This window comes from Anastrepha obliqua, chromosome 1, assembly GCF_027943255.1.
Source record: "Anastrepha obliqua isolate idAnaObli1 chromosome 1, idAnaObli1_1.0, whole genome shotgun sequence".
In the NCBI taxonomy this organism is placed as follows: Eukaryota; Metazoa; Arthropoda; class Insecta; order Diptera; family Tephritidae; genus Anastrepha; species Anastrepha obliqua.
The window spans coordinates 104,351,755-104,367,676 of NC_072892.1; the positions used below are offsets into that span (position 1 = coordinate 104,351,755).

Genomic DNA, 15,922 nt, shown 5'->3' on the forward strand with positions numbered 1-15,922 from the left:
TGCTATTATAAGTGGACATTGCAACGACAGCTTAAAAAAGAAAAACCCCAAAAAAATTGTTCATTCCAGGTGGCTTACTATAGCGAATAGAATAAATAAATTTATATTTTTCCAGTAATATAGAAAAGGTCTTCATTTACTCCTTTTGCATATTAAATATATTTTTAAATATCACGGTAATCGCTCTTAAGGAGTAAACTCCAGTCGCGTGTCGGAGCTGACACACACACACCTCTTTTTTTCAATTTTATAAATGAGCCAGTTGACTCGCATTTACTCTTAGAGCGCAATCATTTTCACATAACTCGAAAAAATCTTCGGAGTAATGATTTTTTCTTCTTAGACCGGGATAAAACTCTTAACGCCTCGAAAGCACCTATAATTAGAACATTGGCTCTTAATTTGTCGCTTTCTAAATTACTTCAAATTATCACTTAATACATTTTTTAAATAGTTACGAAATATATATACATGTATATAAACTTTTTACAAACGCTGTTAGTTCTATGTAGTCTGTACGAAACGTTGTTAAAAAAAAAACAAATCGAATGAAAACTTTAAAGTGTAACGTTCATGCTATCCAGAAAGAGAGAGAGATATAAAAACGTGTATTTTTTGTGTTCTTTATTTTTCTTGCAATTATAAAAAATTCGAATCGATGTAGTGTCTCAAATTTGATAATAAATTTAGCGAAGCTATGCTCCTAAAACGATATTTCCTATTTCGATATCTTCAACAAGTATTACCAACCTACCAATGCTCCCTGCACTAGTGACAGACAAACTGACAGATAATTTTTTTGTATATTTGGAGTCAGCCGTAATTATTGCAATTGTCGTTCGTTGTGCAAAGAGATATAGTAATATTAAGTATTTAAAAATGAATTTATGAAAAATTCTGTTGGCGAAAAACGTAGGAAACTCCGCCAAGTGAGCATGGCATTGGTGACCGTGCAGCGTTCGCCTAGTGTTACTGGTTCGCCGCCACAATGTGGCTCGGTGAGTTTGTGTGTCCCACAAAGGGAGCGACTTCTGGTAGATGGAAAATATTTTTTTCATTTCCATTCTTTTTAGCAGAAATCAGTGCAAAGTTATAATTAGTACAAAAATATAGCGCGTAAAAGTATTAAAATGTGAAAATATGTGAAGTGTAATAATTGAAATTTATTTGCTTATACATTTGTAAAGGGGTGGAGACGTAACAATATTTGTGTGTGCTGGATTATAAAAGATTACGGCAATTCCACCTTCCTAAGAAATTCAATCGTAATGGATATGTGAAAACAATAATAATAAGAAGTAACTATGGAAGCGAAAAAAAGAAACTTCTAAGTACTTTCGATGATGGTGATACTTGTTCATAGGTTGCTGGCTTTTACTAGTGTGATCACTATGTGTTAGTTTGTTTGCTATTTTTTTATTTCTTACACATATTCCCCTTTGCCATTTCATCGTCGCTATAGTCATATTGAAATGTGCAAAAAAGGAAAAGTGCGTTGCGCAAATACCAAATTATTCACTTCTTTCATTTGTTGCCACCGCTGTAGTCGCTGACGTCGCCTTCAACGTCGTGATCATCCATCCAAACATTTGTGTTTCTGCTTTGGAATATACTTTATTTTGGTTTTTGTTTTGCTTTTATTTCTGTGCTTTCATTTTAAAGTAATACGCGCGAATCGTTAATACTAATTTATGATGGTTTTCAATTTTGTGCTAGGTGTGGTGCAGGGGACTTGAAGCAGAAAGCGCTCAAGCTTGATTTTATTTATTTTTGGCTTGCATGATTACTTATCAATGAAACCGATTATAATGTTTACTTTTAATGATATTAGTGCTTCCGGAAGTCGACCGTTGATTAGTCAGCCACGGTTATTGCTCTGTTGCACGATAAAAAACCTACAGATGAAGAACGTTTCAAAAAAAAAACATGCCTTCACGAGGACGATAGGCAATAATAAAATATGAGCGCAGCAATACTACACTATTTTTGTTAAAAAAAAACTTATTAGATAGTATTTAGTGACTTTCACATGTGCATATATATGTATGTATCATAATAACCCCATAAAAATAAATTTTCATCATACAATTTTCTTGACCTTGCTCTAAAAGATGCAGACGGGCACATCAATGCTAATCAACATACATGCATACATATAACGTATATATTTTTATACATATATGCATTTTCGTATATTATGTATTCAGATACCAGATAGGCGAATATCAATGCCGCAAATATTTTGGTTATTTCCATGAATGAACTCTTTGTTTTTATTCGTATAAAATATTTATTGCGTTTGCACGTGCACATATACATACATATGTATACATGCATTCAATAGTTGAATTTAATAGTATGTTAATGTGAGTTTTTTTTTGTTTTGTTATTTTTCATTTTATAAAATAAGCTTCCTTGTTTGGTTGCAATTGTTTGGTTGTTATGGAAGCGTCGATTGCTATCAAAACTTTTCGTTTTAAGTCTTGATTATAGCAGGGGTATATTATGAGTCATTCTTTTTATTGCCTCACAATTTGTCGTGGGAATGGTATTGATTAAGGGATTAAGAAAACGCCCGTTATGAACTTCATAGTTAGGAAACAAAAATAGTTTTTTATTTTTTTTTTTATTTTTTTTTTAGTTTTTTTTATTTTGTGCGTTTATAACTCCAAAGTAGGGGGAAATAAGTTAACTATTCACCCCTCATGAGACGCTCAGCAGAACTTTTCATTTATATAACCTACATGTATCCACTAATCTTCCGAAAACTTATAAGAGTTTGATGATAAAAAATAAAAAAATAAATAATTGGCGTTTACATTTATGTTAGGTGTTTGGCCGAGCCTCTTCTCCTTTTTTTAGGGTGCGTCTTTATGTTGTTTGAGAAATGGAGTGACCTACAGTTTTAAGCCCTTTCCAAACGGCAAATGGATCTTATGTGGAGCTTTTTCATGACAGAAATACACTCGGAGGTTTGCCATAGCCAGCGGAAGGGCGACCGCTATTAGAAAAAACTTTCTTTCATTTTGCTGTTTCATGCACGGAGATTCAGACCTACGCACTCCCGAATGATAGTAACGCTCCAAGCCATTCGATACGGCGGAATGGAATTTACATGTAATTCCGGTTGGATTCCCCTTAGATTCAATGACATCCCTTCATTATTTAGCACATATACGGGAAGTGCGTTCGATGTCTCAAATGCCAGACTTGTTGCAATGTAAAGGCAAAATAAATAGTTAAATGGTATATGAATGTCAGAACTACGACGAGCTTGTTTTTGCAATTCTCTTAGCTATATTTATTTTGAATATGGTGGCCTGTTGATCTGATGATCTGCTCACAGAAGATACAACTCAGTTAAGAATCATTTGGCAAATTAAAGGAAATATAAATGAGCCCATAGGGTGCTTGAATTCGCTCTTGTGTTTTCTTGGACAATACTTTTTTAATTAAAAAAAAAAGTAATAAAAAAATGTAGATGTTTTCATCGGGGACAAACCCACATTCAATGATTCATTTGCATTTAAGGTATGTGGCGAATATAACTCCGGACCGATCCGGTAAAGTAGAATCAATGCCGTCTGGGGATGCAGGCAGCATTATTATACATGTACATACATATTCATATTATTAGTTTATATTAGCCCTCTGCTCAAAAGTAAACTAGTGATTAACCAGATCTCATTTTGCCAGGAAGGGGAGGCTGAAGACGACGATGGCAACCGATCAGAGAAAAGGTAATGAGTTAATTTCTTCAAATTTTATATATATCTACAAAATCTCACCTATCATCTTTGCAGCGAATGCTTTTTTGCAGGAAAAGCAACTGCATTGGGTCTTACATTCAAGGATGTTCCAATAAAAACGAACGAACGTCGACCAAGCACAGACTCGGCAAAATCAACGAATAGCACACAAAGTAATAATTCTGACATACAACAACATTTGCAATCGATGATTGATCTACTTTACCCCGAGGAAACCTTGAAGATGGTAACTAACTGGAAACCAGTTATTGTAACTAAATATTTAAGCAACTCTTAAATATATATTTCACATATTTCAGGCTGTTAAATTGGAGTCTCAACGACCGAATCGCACAAGGTATTTAGTGATTGTATCACGTTGTTGTTACCGCCCCACAACCACCGATCGAAAAAATAAAATAATGCGACACAATTCGACTAAGGCAAGTAACGCTATAGCATCGGCAAATACCATAACTATGCGTCAATCATCATCTGATAGTATTCAGCGAACGCCACAACAACAACAGTCACAAACTGAGTCAAGCAGTGGTGGCGAAGAGTCTACGGATGCTCAAGAGAAGCGTTTATCCACCATATCGCTACCGACAAAAGCGTCTCAACAACATACTACTAAAAGTGACACTGAGAAAATCAGTGCCTCAGGCGATAGCAAAGCGTTGGAGGACGGCGTTGAAGAATCCTGTCTTCTGGGCATTGACTGCAATGAGCGCACCACTATTGGACTGGTTTTGCCAATACTTGCTGATACGACAATACATCTTGATGGCGATGGGTAAATTTACTAAATACTTTGTAATATAATATATTATTAACTGAATATTTTATTGTTACTTGCTAGTGGTTTTAGCGTTTCAGTATACGGTAAAACACATATTTTTAAGCCAGTCTCTGTGCAAGCCATGTGGTAGGTTGACCATTGCAAAGTATTCATAACGGACAAAAAGTTCAGTTTCTTTTGTTTCTAGGTCTGCATTACAAACACTACATAAAGTATCGCAAAAGGCTCGTGAGAATAATTTTTATCCGCGCGGTCCTTCGCACGAATGGGCCTCTTATTACGATAGTCATATCGCATCGGAACAGTCTTGCCTCAATGAGTGGAATGCAATGGATTCAATAGAAAGTCGACGTCCTCCATCACCAGATGCCATAAGAAACAAGTACGTGTGAATTAACCTCAATTATAAATATTTTTGTTCACCATAGGTTTAATTTAATATAGACCTACCGCAAAGGAGGAAACGGAGAGCGTTATCAAAATGAAATTGAAGGAAATAATGATGTCAGTAGATTTAGATGAAGTGACTTCCAAATACATACGTGGGCGGCTTGAAGAACTTCTGGATATGGACCTAGGCGAGTTCAAGTCGTTTATCGACGCTGAAATGTTGACAATACTAGGCCAAATGGATGCGCCAACCGAAATATTCGATCACGTGTATCTTGGTTCGGAATGGAATGCTAGTAATTTGGAGGAACTGCAGAAGAATGGGTATATTATAAACGGTTTCGTTTTTGAACGCATCAGATATTCAGGTTATTTATCTTCTTTTAGAATACGCCATATTCTTAATGTTACACGTGAGATCGACAATTTCTTCCCGGGTGTCTTTGATTACTTTAATGTGCGAGTTTATGATGATGAAAAAACGAATCTATTGAAGCATTGGGACAACACGTTTCGTTACATAACGCGTGCCAAATCGGAGGGTTCCAAAGTACTCGTTCACTGTAAAATGGGTGTCAGCCGATCGGCGTCGGTGGTAATTGCCTATGCTATGAAAGCATATAATTGGGAGTTCAAGTATGCGCTTCAACACGTTAAAGAACGCCGAAGTTGCATTAAGCCCAATAAGAATTTCCTCAATCAATTGGAGACTTACCGCGGCATGTTGGACGCAATGAAAAATAAGGAAAAACTGCAGCGCAGTAAAAGTGAAACGAACTTGAAGAGCACAAAGGACGCGCGTCTGCTGCCGGGCAGTGAGCCAACACCACTCATTCAGGCTCTCAACCAGTCTAAATCAAAATCGACCGGAGGCCATGAAGACGTGCGATGTGGTGATAACGTGGTGGCATGTACCGATGGTAGCATTATAAGTGGTAAAGGTGTCGGACGTTCTAAGGCGCCAACTGGCAATAACAGTGGCGGAGCTAACGAAGCCAAGCAACGGCGCTTGGTACGTCGGTCCAGTAGCACATCACCGCAGGCGGTGCCACACGTGCCACATATGACAGTCGTAGTGAAACAACAGAGCCAATCTCTAGAAAACCTTACTCCCGAAAGAAGCGTAGCAGAGGAGCCGAAAAATATGCGCTTCCCCGGAAGCAATGGTGAGAACTATAGTGTTACACAAAATCAGGTGCGACACATACAAAAGAACGTTCAGCCGCCACCCCCACCGCCGCCGCCACCACCAGCATCCACTGCACAACAAAAGCCACAGCAAAAAAAGCAAAAGCAACAGATTGCATCCGTACGTACACGTGTACAGGATCTAGAAACACACACAAATACGCGCAAGACGGCAGACGATCGCAGATCGCTTAACTTGCAATTTGGTCGCTCAGTGTCACACGACACGGGCACAACGGCTACGCGTGTGGAAATGTTGCCTTGCTACGGCGGTGACGGTACGTTACAAAGTGAGCACAGTCCCGTGTGGACATCATCGGCCAAACTAATTACTCAGACTTCCAACTTGAAAACTGTAGTGCCAGTCGATGGTGGTGGAGGTGAAGGTGTATCCAATCACAATGTCGCCAATGATATTAGCAGTGAGCCAATGGACACGCCGGCGTCTGAACGTAAAGAGGAGCAGCCATTCGCTACGGGCGCAAGGCGTCACAGTCGCAAAACTCATTCATGGACTGCTGCTAGCAGTAGTGCAAGCGACTTGGGTGGTACCAGCAGGAGCGGTGGTATAGTTTTAGATCGTCTCAGTGTGCTGGGTACAGGTACGTGTGCTAGCAGCAGCGGCAACAGCAAATTGGGCTCCAACAGCAGTATTGATTCGATCTCATCGAGTGCCGCGTCTTCGACCACAACCGCATTTGAGGAACGGGTGGTAGCACGGACGCACCGACACCGAGATTTGCCCTCACGACACGCGTCATGGGGTTCAGGAGACACGCGGTCTGCTGCACCTGTACGAAACAGTTCCTGGGCAGCGTACGACAGCAATCGCAACTCCTGCCAATATGGCGGCGAAGCCATACTCGAGGGTCAAATACATGAACTTAACATCAATAAGAGCAACAAGACTGTCACTCCCATTTATCAGAGCGCCTCCGGCTTACCCCAGTATCAACATCAACACCATGTGGGTACGGTGAAGCGCACGAAGCAGAAATTGGAACAATGTGGTAGCGCTATGAGCAGCCATACTTTGAAGAAACTGTGTTCAGAAAATGGCGAACGTTTGACTGATGAAACCACAGTCGCCAGCAGCGGAAAACGCAGCTCTAAAGGTACAACAAATCTGTTTCGAAGTGCTTCAGCAGCTAGTACGACGCGCATCCGGTGTTCCCCCTACCGCTGCAACAGTGTAGAAATTGTGCCCGGTGCTGCCACCAGTGCAGTCGGCGGCAGTAACGCCGACATATTGACGTGTCACATGACTATACGTCACAGCGATGGCAGCCGTCCGTTGCACAATGAATTTTTTTCCGCTTCCTCAGCTCCAGAGTCATATACAATTTCAGATATTGAGAACAAAAATATGCTACCAGAAGCTGAGGCACCAACAACTATGGTTGGTGGCGTAGACGTGGAAGATGAGGAGTCAGTGGTGCTGCGCGGCAATGTGGGCAGCGATAGCATTGCCGACCAACGCATCTCCGGCAGTGTGCAAATACTCAAAAAGAATTTTGAGGCCAAAGCAGGGAGCAGTGGAAGTGCAACTGCAAGCAGTAGTGGTAATGTTTTACAAATTCAAACTGCGACTATGCCTACGAAGAAAGGTCATTATTCACTGCCTTCTTCGCCAGTAGCACAACATGTAGATCCACATCATCTTCATCAACAGAATCTACACGGCGTTACTTTGGCTACACCCATTTTAGCAATAAGCTCTGCAACACAAAGTTTGACTGCAACGAATCTGTGCGAAGATGAAATACCTGCTGATATGGTTCACACAATTTCACACTCAGCCTCCACTGTCGCAACCATTACCAATGCACCGCAGATTATATCCACATCTGCTTCGACTTCATCAACGACAGCTTCATCTACATCGTCTACGTCGTCGTCGTCCACCTCTTCTTCATCGAGTATGTGTGAGCCGTATGTTGACCGCAACGTCAAGGTTCTGGTGCATAAATACCAAACGCCTACTTCGGTCACGTTCGCAACCAAGAGTGATAGTCCCATTGGCACTGTCCCGATATCTTCATATACGTCGTCGTCATCCGCTTCAACATCCTCTTCATCTTCAGTACCAACAACGGTTGTGCCTGTTGCTATAACTACGAGCCGCAGTAAGCCCCGGCGCCATTCTTATTATGAAAGTGGTGGTCATGCGTCGCACAAAACGACACTAATGGGTGTTGGCAGAAACTCCGCCGCTAGCGGGCGTTTATCGCATGAATATAACGAGAGCAGGCCACCACCTGCTCCAGCTAAATCCACACTGACATCACATGGAAACACCACTCAGTCGTCAGTGGCAGACAATGCACAACAACCGCACCACCAACAACGTCGCTTGCAGCAGCACGGCCGTACTCATCCACTAAGTAGGCTAACGCTACCAAAACAAAGCTTCAATGCAGCCGCTTATAATACCATGTAGATTATAAAATATCAGCGATGCCGCACCGTCCCCTTTGCCCAATTCTGTGTTAGGTGTACTCATACATATGAATAATGTTGTAAACGCACTTTTTCGCAATGGCACCCGAAAAGCGGAAACCCATACACACGCACAAGCTTTCTGGTGCATTCTTAAAAATAGAAATAGAAACAGCAATGAAAGATTCATGCGTAACAACTTACCGTGATTGACTAAGCTTAAAGCAAACTCCTACCAATTTCTATAACCAGTACACTCGTGCAAAATACTTCTCGCTTTAATCCTCGCGCTTTCGATTCATGCATTTTAATTATATGTACTTCTATCAAAAAAAGTATTTTTCTATAAGCGTTTAGTTGCTTGCCTGCATTTTTCTACAATTATTCCTTTTTTATTTAATTTATTATTGTTCACTGCCAGCGCGAAAATAAAAACTTGTTCGCTTTAAAATCGCGTAGAACTAAGGCACTATGAATGTACAAGTAAACTCCTGCGAGAATATGCGGTTTAAGTTCAAAAATTCTACATTTTCTACTTAGGTACATATATTTAGTTCGCGTCTGATTAGCTTTCATGTATGTACATATGTAAATGTAACCAGTCGATATAGTTGAACAGGATACTTCGCCTGCGCGTGTGTGTGTGTGTGGGAGGGGGGAAGGGTTTCTCGCGACTCCATATTACGCACGTCCTCAACTCCCCTCTAAGCAAGCTAAATTTTTTGTTTAAAGTTCTTGCTACGGCATGGCCATACGATTTGTGACCTTTTAATAATAATCGCTTACGACGCAATGAATGTTGCTTTTCATTTATGTTCATTATTGGCCTTATTTACGATTAATTGCTCGCATATTTTTTATTCATATGCCAGCACCCATATATTTGCAAAACTTTTCACGAGCATCACCTTTTCCGTACCTTTCACTATCCTACCCATATGCCTATTTCCTCTTTATTATTACTACGCGCTGATTTTAATTAAATCTTAATTATTTATAAACTTAATGATCGCATTAGAAGATGTAAGAAGCAGTTTATATGTATGTATTGCCGTACGGTATTTGTATTTTAATTATAAGCATTTGCAACAAAATCGACACGACCTAACAATAAACACCTATATTATCTCATATCCCACACTTACACAGGAACACAAGCAGTCACCCACAAAACCGCAATAATCTTTTGAGAATGAAAAACAAAAAACATTGCAAAAAATATAAAAATTTTAAACAAAACAGCATACAATATAAAGCATAAAATATATTAAAAAATCATCAAGAAAAAATCACAAATCATAACATTAACTATTTAGCCAGCAACAAGGAAGCAAATATTTTGTAAATATTGTAAGATTTTTTCTATTTTTATGTTTGTATGAACAAATGGTTTTTAAAATACCTATTAAAGCTCATATTGAATACGAAATATATTTGAATGTGGATTTATTTTGAAGAAGTTATGGAATACTTCAAGTAAATGGGTATGAAAATTCTCGAGAGTTTATATTTACAAATCTGCGCTAAGTAGGGAGCTGCAATTTGGAGCTTACTGCTACAGAAACAGCTTACACGCTAAAACTGAAGTGGATACAGATCTCGAAACATCCAATATCCTGATCAGAAAATTCATTGAGGTAATAAATACATATTTGAGGCAGCTGCTCCATAACGCTAAGGATTACATAATCGGAAAACAATAGGTTTGAAGAAATTAATAAGCAGTTAAGTAAATAGCGTTTACTGTTTAAAGTTCTTGAGAGTTTATATTTATAAATCTAATCTAAATATAGAGGAGAAAGTCTAATTTCGGAGCTTACGCGCTAAAACTGAAGTGGGTACAGGTCTCGAAACACCTATTGATTCTGTTCCAATTCATTGAGGTAAGAAATATGATACATACTTGATTGCAGCTGCTCTATTACGCTAAGGATTAATAATTGGAAAATATTAAGTTACATAGTCATTGCTCCATCACATCTTATTGGATATCAAAATTTAACATATCAAACAGAAAAATATTTCCAAAAGCATGGCTGAAATGAAATTGTTCCGTCACTCGATTTGAATAATACTTGAAGAGGATGTTCAGCATTAAATAGCCAAATCACTCAATGACATAACCTTTAATATACATTTTAAGATTATATGTAGTTATTATTATTTTTTGTTATTTTTTTATTAATAACAATTTTTTTATGTACAGAAATTACTCAGTTTTTCCCGACAATATACATAACCTTGTTAATCTTAGTAAATTTAAATTATTTAACCGTCTTTTAATATTTAATTTGCTTTCCAACTTTTTATACCTCGTGGATTAACTACAAGTCTATATTAAAATATATCTTTAGCAAATAAAGATAAGATACAACTTATTTTGATTCCTATGCAAATTCGGCCCGTAAATATAGCGCTGGCAACACAGACGTGCATTATGTTATTGGCATCACTGGCCCCCCACCAAACGACGTCACCTTGTGTCAAATTCTCGTTTTCATCTGTGACTGTAGTGGGATTTTTCAATTTTCGCGTTGAAAAATTGGACATTTTTTGCAATTCTGAAGCGTAAAAACTTGTGCCGTGAAGTTCCAATGCAATAATCAAGTTATCAAAATAACAAGGGAAACGGGGTAAATTTGAATTCATTGTGTAAAAAGAGCGATAAAGTTCTATAGTACGTGGCTGTAATACTGTGCTAATTTCTTGTTCCTATCTTTCTACTTTTCTTGATTTTCATATATTGCACTGCGTGTACGTTTGATTGTGTGGCGAACTTTACACATTGATTTGTGTGATTTGTGTTTTGTTGCTGGCGGTGTCGGTGGTGGTGGTGGTGGTGGGGTTTTGACGGTGTCAACGGTATTTGTTCAATTAAAAATTTGCGGTGTGCAAAAGGAAACTAAAGGTGCAAGGTGTAGCCGGATCGGTCGAAGGGGCAAGGGAAACGACAACCTTAACAATGTCGGACATAGTTCTGAATAAACCTACTCCCGAACGGAGTACCACGGTCAGTAAGGACCCCGAAATTAAGGGTTGGCTTATGAAGTGGACAAATTATATTAAAGGTTATCAACGTCGATGGTTTGTTCTGTCTAGAGGTGTTTTGAGCTATTATCGAAGTCAAGCCGAAATGAATCATACATGTCGCGGAACTATATCGCTTCATGGTGCTCTCATACACACAGTTGATTCGTGCACATTTGTTATCTCGAATGGCGGTACACAAACCTTTCACATAAAAGCAGCTAATGAGGTAGAGCGACAGTCTTGGGTGACGGCACTGGAGCTGGCCAAGGCTAAGGCCATACGCACTATGGAAACCGAAGAAGAGGAGGAAGTTCAGACAGCCCATGTTGTACCCAGCCAAGAAATCAACACAGTGATGGCCGAACTCACTGGGCGTTTGGAAAGCTTGCGCACCTGTTATGATTTAATCACTAAACATGGAGTTGCCTTGCAGAGAGCGCTCAGCGAGCTAGAAGCGAACGACGAAGAATCACTGGCTAGTCGCACAAAGATTGTGAATGAGCGGGCTACGCTCTTTCGCATTACATGCAATGCAATGATTAATGCATGCAACGATTACCTGCGCAGTGCTGAGTCGCAAGGCCACAAATGGTCAAAAATGGTTGAACACGAACGAGAGCAACGACAACGGCTGGAAGAAATGGTAGAGATGTTAGCCAAACAGCAAACTCGGCTCGAGCAAGCCGCACACACAGCCGCGCAACAAAATAAACCGTTGACAATAGCGAACGAAGGTTCTGCATCGCTGAATGCAGTTACATCAGATGATGAAAACGAATTTTTTGACGCGGAAGAGAACAACGGAATATTTGGAGAAAACTCGCCGAAAGAAGCTTGCGAATTTGTAATGACATTAGCTTCGAATATTAGCAATCATAAAAATGATGTCGAGGATGGTTCATTTATTATGAAACTGCAAAAAACGCGCTCTAACTCAGAAGAACAAGCCCACCATAGCAGTTCATCAGAAAATGAAGAGCAAAAACTTACAGAAACCGAGCCTCAGCAAGTGGTTGTAATTAGCAAAAACAATAACACATCTTTTGAGCTAAGTAGTTCAAGCCGCCAAAATGAAAATCAACAAATTCAAAAGAGCAATGAAGTTTCTAAAAAAACTAGGCAACGGCGTACACGTGTGCCAGATAAACCAAACTATCCGCTCAATCTATGGTCCATAATGAAAAATTGCATAGGCAAAGAATTGTCAAAAATTCCAATGCCAGTTAATTTCAATGAACCATTATCAATGTTGCAACGACTTACAGAAGATTACGAATATGCAAACTTGTTGGATATAGCTGCACGCTGCACTGACGAATGTGAACAGTTAGCATACGTAGCAGCATTCACTATTACCAGCTATGCAACAACAGCAAATCGCACCGGCAAACCTTTTAATCCACTTTTAGGTGAGACGTATGAGTGCGATCGAATGGATGATCTTGGATGGCGTGTGTTGGCCGAGCAGGTTTCGCATCATCCGCCCATGGCTGCTTTACATTGTGAGGGCCACGAGTGGACCTGCTGGCAGGAATTCACCATGACGAGCAAATTTCGTGGCAAATATTTGCAGGTAAGATAAATATATACTATATCGTGCATAATAAAATGACATTTTACACTACTATAGAATCTTGCCTGTAGTAAAACAAACCGTAATACATTGCATACTCGTGCATAAATGCATATTTTATGTATATATAGATTGCAAAATTGCCTCAATTAAATATCGTTGTAACTTATAACACGCAATTGACTTTCGGCGTGTTCATGCTTTTTTTCAATTCATTTAAAATTCTCAATATTTGTTGATTTAACCGTTCTCGGGTCTGATTTTGTGTGCACATATACGGCCAATAGTATCCCTGCAGGGAAATCCATCGCTTTTTGCTAGTTTCGTACTAGTTATAATTCATGTATGGCTAGATGGGAAAAATCAATGAGCTTCTTACGACCAATATCATGTGTTGTATCCGGTGAAGTCCGTAGGAAATCGTAAATAAACAATTAAAAATTTAATCTATACTGCTACGGCCAAGGATGTCAGAATGTCAGCCTGAAAATTTTCGTAAAATTTTTTAAAATAGATTTTATCATGTTAGAACAACAACATTGTTCCTAGAAGTAGAGTTCTAATGGATTTAATTAAGCGCGAACAGGTTCCATTCTAAAATAGGCTAGTTCCGAAGTAAATTGCTATGGTTCAATTTACTGCAGGGTAAACTCAATCTATTGACGTACATATGTTACTTGCTCCGCATATTTATTTGTGACCTTTGGTCGAAAGTTTAATTAATTATTAATAAAAATCCGCTAAATTGAACTGAACTTTCCGCCACTTTCAGGTTATTCCCCTGGGGAGCGCATTCGTAAATTTCCCCGCAACTGGTCATAAGTATACATGGCGTAAAGTGACGACGACTGTAAATAATATTATCGTGGGGAAGTTGTGGGTCGACCAACATGGTGACATGGAAATCAGAGGACTCAATACGGCTTCGGGGCTTGTATGCCACCTCAAGTACATCGCCTATTCATACTTTTCACGCGAACAACAGCGTCGCGTTAAGGGTGTGATCATGAACCGTAATAAAGAAGTGAAATGGGTGCTTCGCGGCACTTGGGATTCTTCCATCGAAATTGCGCCGGTGCTTTCCACTTCAGGTTCAGTTGACAGTCCAGTCTACCAAACCAATGGCTACAAAACAGTCTGGACGCGCCGAGAGCTGCCATCAGATAGTGAAAGATACTATAATTTTACTACATTGGCAGCTCAATTAAATGAACCAGAAGAAGGTGTAGCACCTACGGACTCTCGTCTGCGGCCCGATCAGCGTTTGATGGAAGAGGGCCGTTGGGATGAGAGTAATCGTGAGAAACTGCGTCTAGAGGAGAAACAACGCAGAAAGCGACGAGAGCGTGAGGCTGAAGCCGAAACCGCAGCGATTGGAGGTCGTCCATATCCGCCTTATGAACCGATTTGGTTTAGACGCGAAAAGGAAGAAGGCAGCGATAATTTGGTGCATGTTTTCAACGAAACCTATTGGCAGCACAAGCGAGACCAAGACTGGTCTAAATGTCCTGACATATTCTAAACGTAATTGATGTTTTTCCCAAAAGCAAAACCGAAAAAACAAACCAACAAACCAACATCAAATAATTCAAAAACTAAAAGTTTAATTGCGAAAGTTAAGTTAAAATATAATTACAACAAAAGTATAGCGAAACGAAACAAAATATTTCCACAAAAACACGTAGAACAATATAAAAAGACGAAAATGCACTCACACGAACACACTTACATAAAAAAGATAAAATAGAAAAGAGGAATTATACTACAAATAATCCTAAAACAGTGAAATTATTGTCCTTTCACATGAAATAAATTTGTGAAAAAAATATGAAAATATAAAAACTACTTAATTAAAACAAAAATATTAAATTTCTTACAAAGAACTTTAAGCATTTTCGTATGGGTTATTATTAACAATGCGCCTAAAAATATTGGCAAAGAGGACACAAAATTGTAAAGAAACACAAAGATATTATGTGTGTGTATGCACGTTTGCAATTCGAAAGTTTACACAATTCCCTACAATAAACAATAATCTCGCTGTTTGCTAGTTTTAGCAAATATCTGCGAATAGCTGCTGGCGTTTTGCAATATATTGCTCTAGATTGCTGTCGGCAGCGAACAATACGCCGTCATAAATACAAGTCCAAACTTACATACTTAGTATGTACATATATATATGTATATCTATGTATGCGCAGCAATATATGAATGTATATATTGTATGTATTTTTCTTAATAAAAATGCCAACTCTCCGTAAACACTACTCTACTTTACTTCCCACCCGTATTATTACATATTGCCTAGTTTGTATTGTAAATGTTTTCCTTTTCCTTCTTTTAATGTAAATAAATGCAAATACAAGCTTGGAAATGCATATGTTACATGTTAAATCAGAAACATTTATTATTACTAAAATTATTATATTATAGTATTATTGAAATAAAAAAAATATATAAAAATAAAAATTCATGGTTAAATAAACGTACACCTACAAATATTTACAACGTATTTGCAAGTGGAGAAACACATCTGTTCTGATACTATGTTATTACAAATTTTGCCAAGCGTTGCGATTGAAATCGTCGAAGAACGACAATTACTAAAGTACAATTTTGTATGTGTAACCACAGGCCACTCTACGCCTTGTGATTAATTTTCAGCTGCGGACTTATTACTGCTATTACTTTTTATGACTGATCATTTGAACACTTCCAGTTCGCTACTATTAGTAATCCGATAACAAAGTT

General features: G+C 38.7%; 2 protein-coding genes across 3 annotated transcripts; both read left to right on the forward strand.

The window, feature by feature from the left end:
• The first annotated feature begins 800 nt into the window (after positions 1 to 800).
• Positions 801 to 10,001, forward strand: LOC129253488 (protein phosphatase Slingshot). 2 transcript variants are annotated; one of them, XM_054891886.1, is made up of 8 exons: positions 801 to 998; positions 3,697 to 3,740; positions 3,804 to 3,996; positions 4,070 to 4,545; positions 4,612 to 4,677; positions 4,739 to 4,933; positions 4,996 to 5,265; positions 5,329 to 10,001. In XM_054891886.1, exons 1-8 carry the CDS (start codon positions 888 to 890, stop codon positions 8,567 to 8,569), a joined length of 4,596 nt encoding a protein of 1,531 aa, XP_054747861.1. In that variant the 5' UTR covers positions 801 to 887; the 3' UTR covers positions 8,570 to 10,001. The 2 variants fall into 2 exon arrangements, with proteins under 2 accessions (XP_054747861.1, XP_054747862.1); XM_054891887.1 differs by having other exon boundaries at positions 3,697 to 3,730; positions 3,869 to 3,996.
• Positions 10,002 to 11,042: 1,041 nt separating this feature from the next.
• LOC129253489 (oxysterol-binding protein 1) lies at positions 11,043 to 15,276 on the forward strand. The gene is made up of 3 exons (XM_054891888.1): positions 11,043 to 11,201; positions 11,467 to 13,171; positions 13,944 to 15,276. Exons 2-3 carry the CDS (start codon positions 11,531 to 11,533, stop codon positions 14,691 to 14,693), a joined length of 2,391 nt encoding a protein of 796 aa, XP_054747863.1. The 5' UTR covers positions 11,043 to 11,201; positions 11,467 to 11,530; the 3' UTR covers positions 14,694 to 15,276.
• Positions 15,277 to 15,922: the final 646 nt, after the last annotated feature.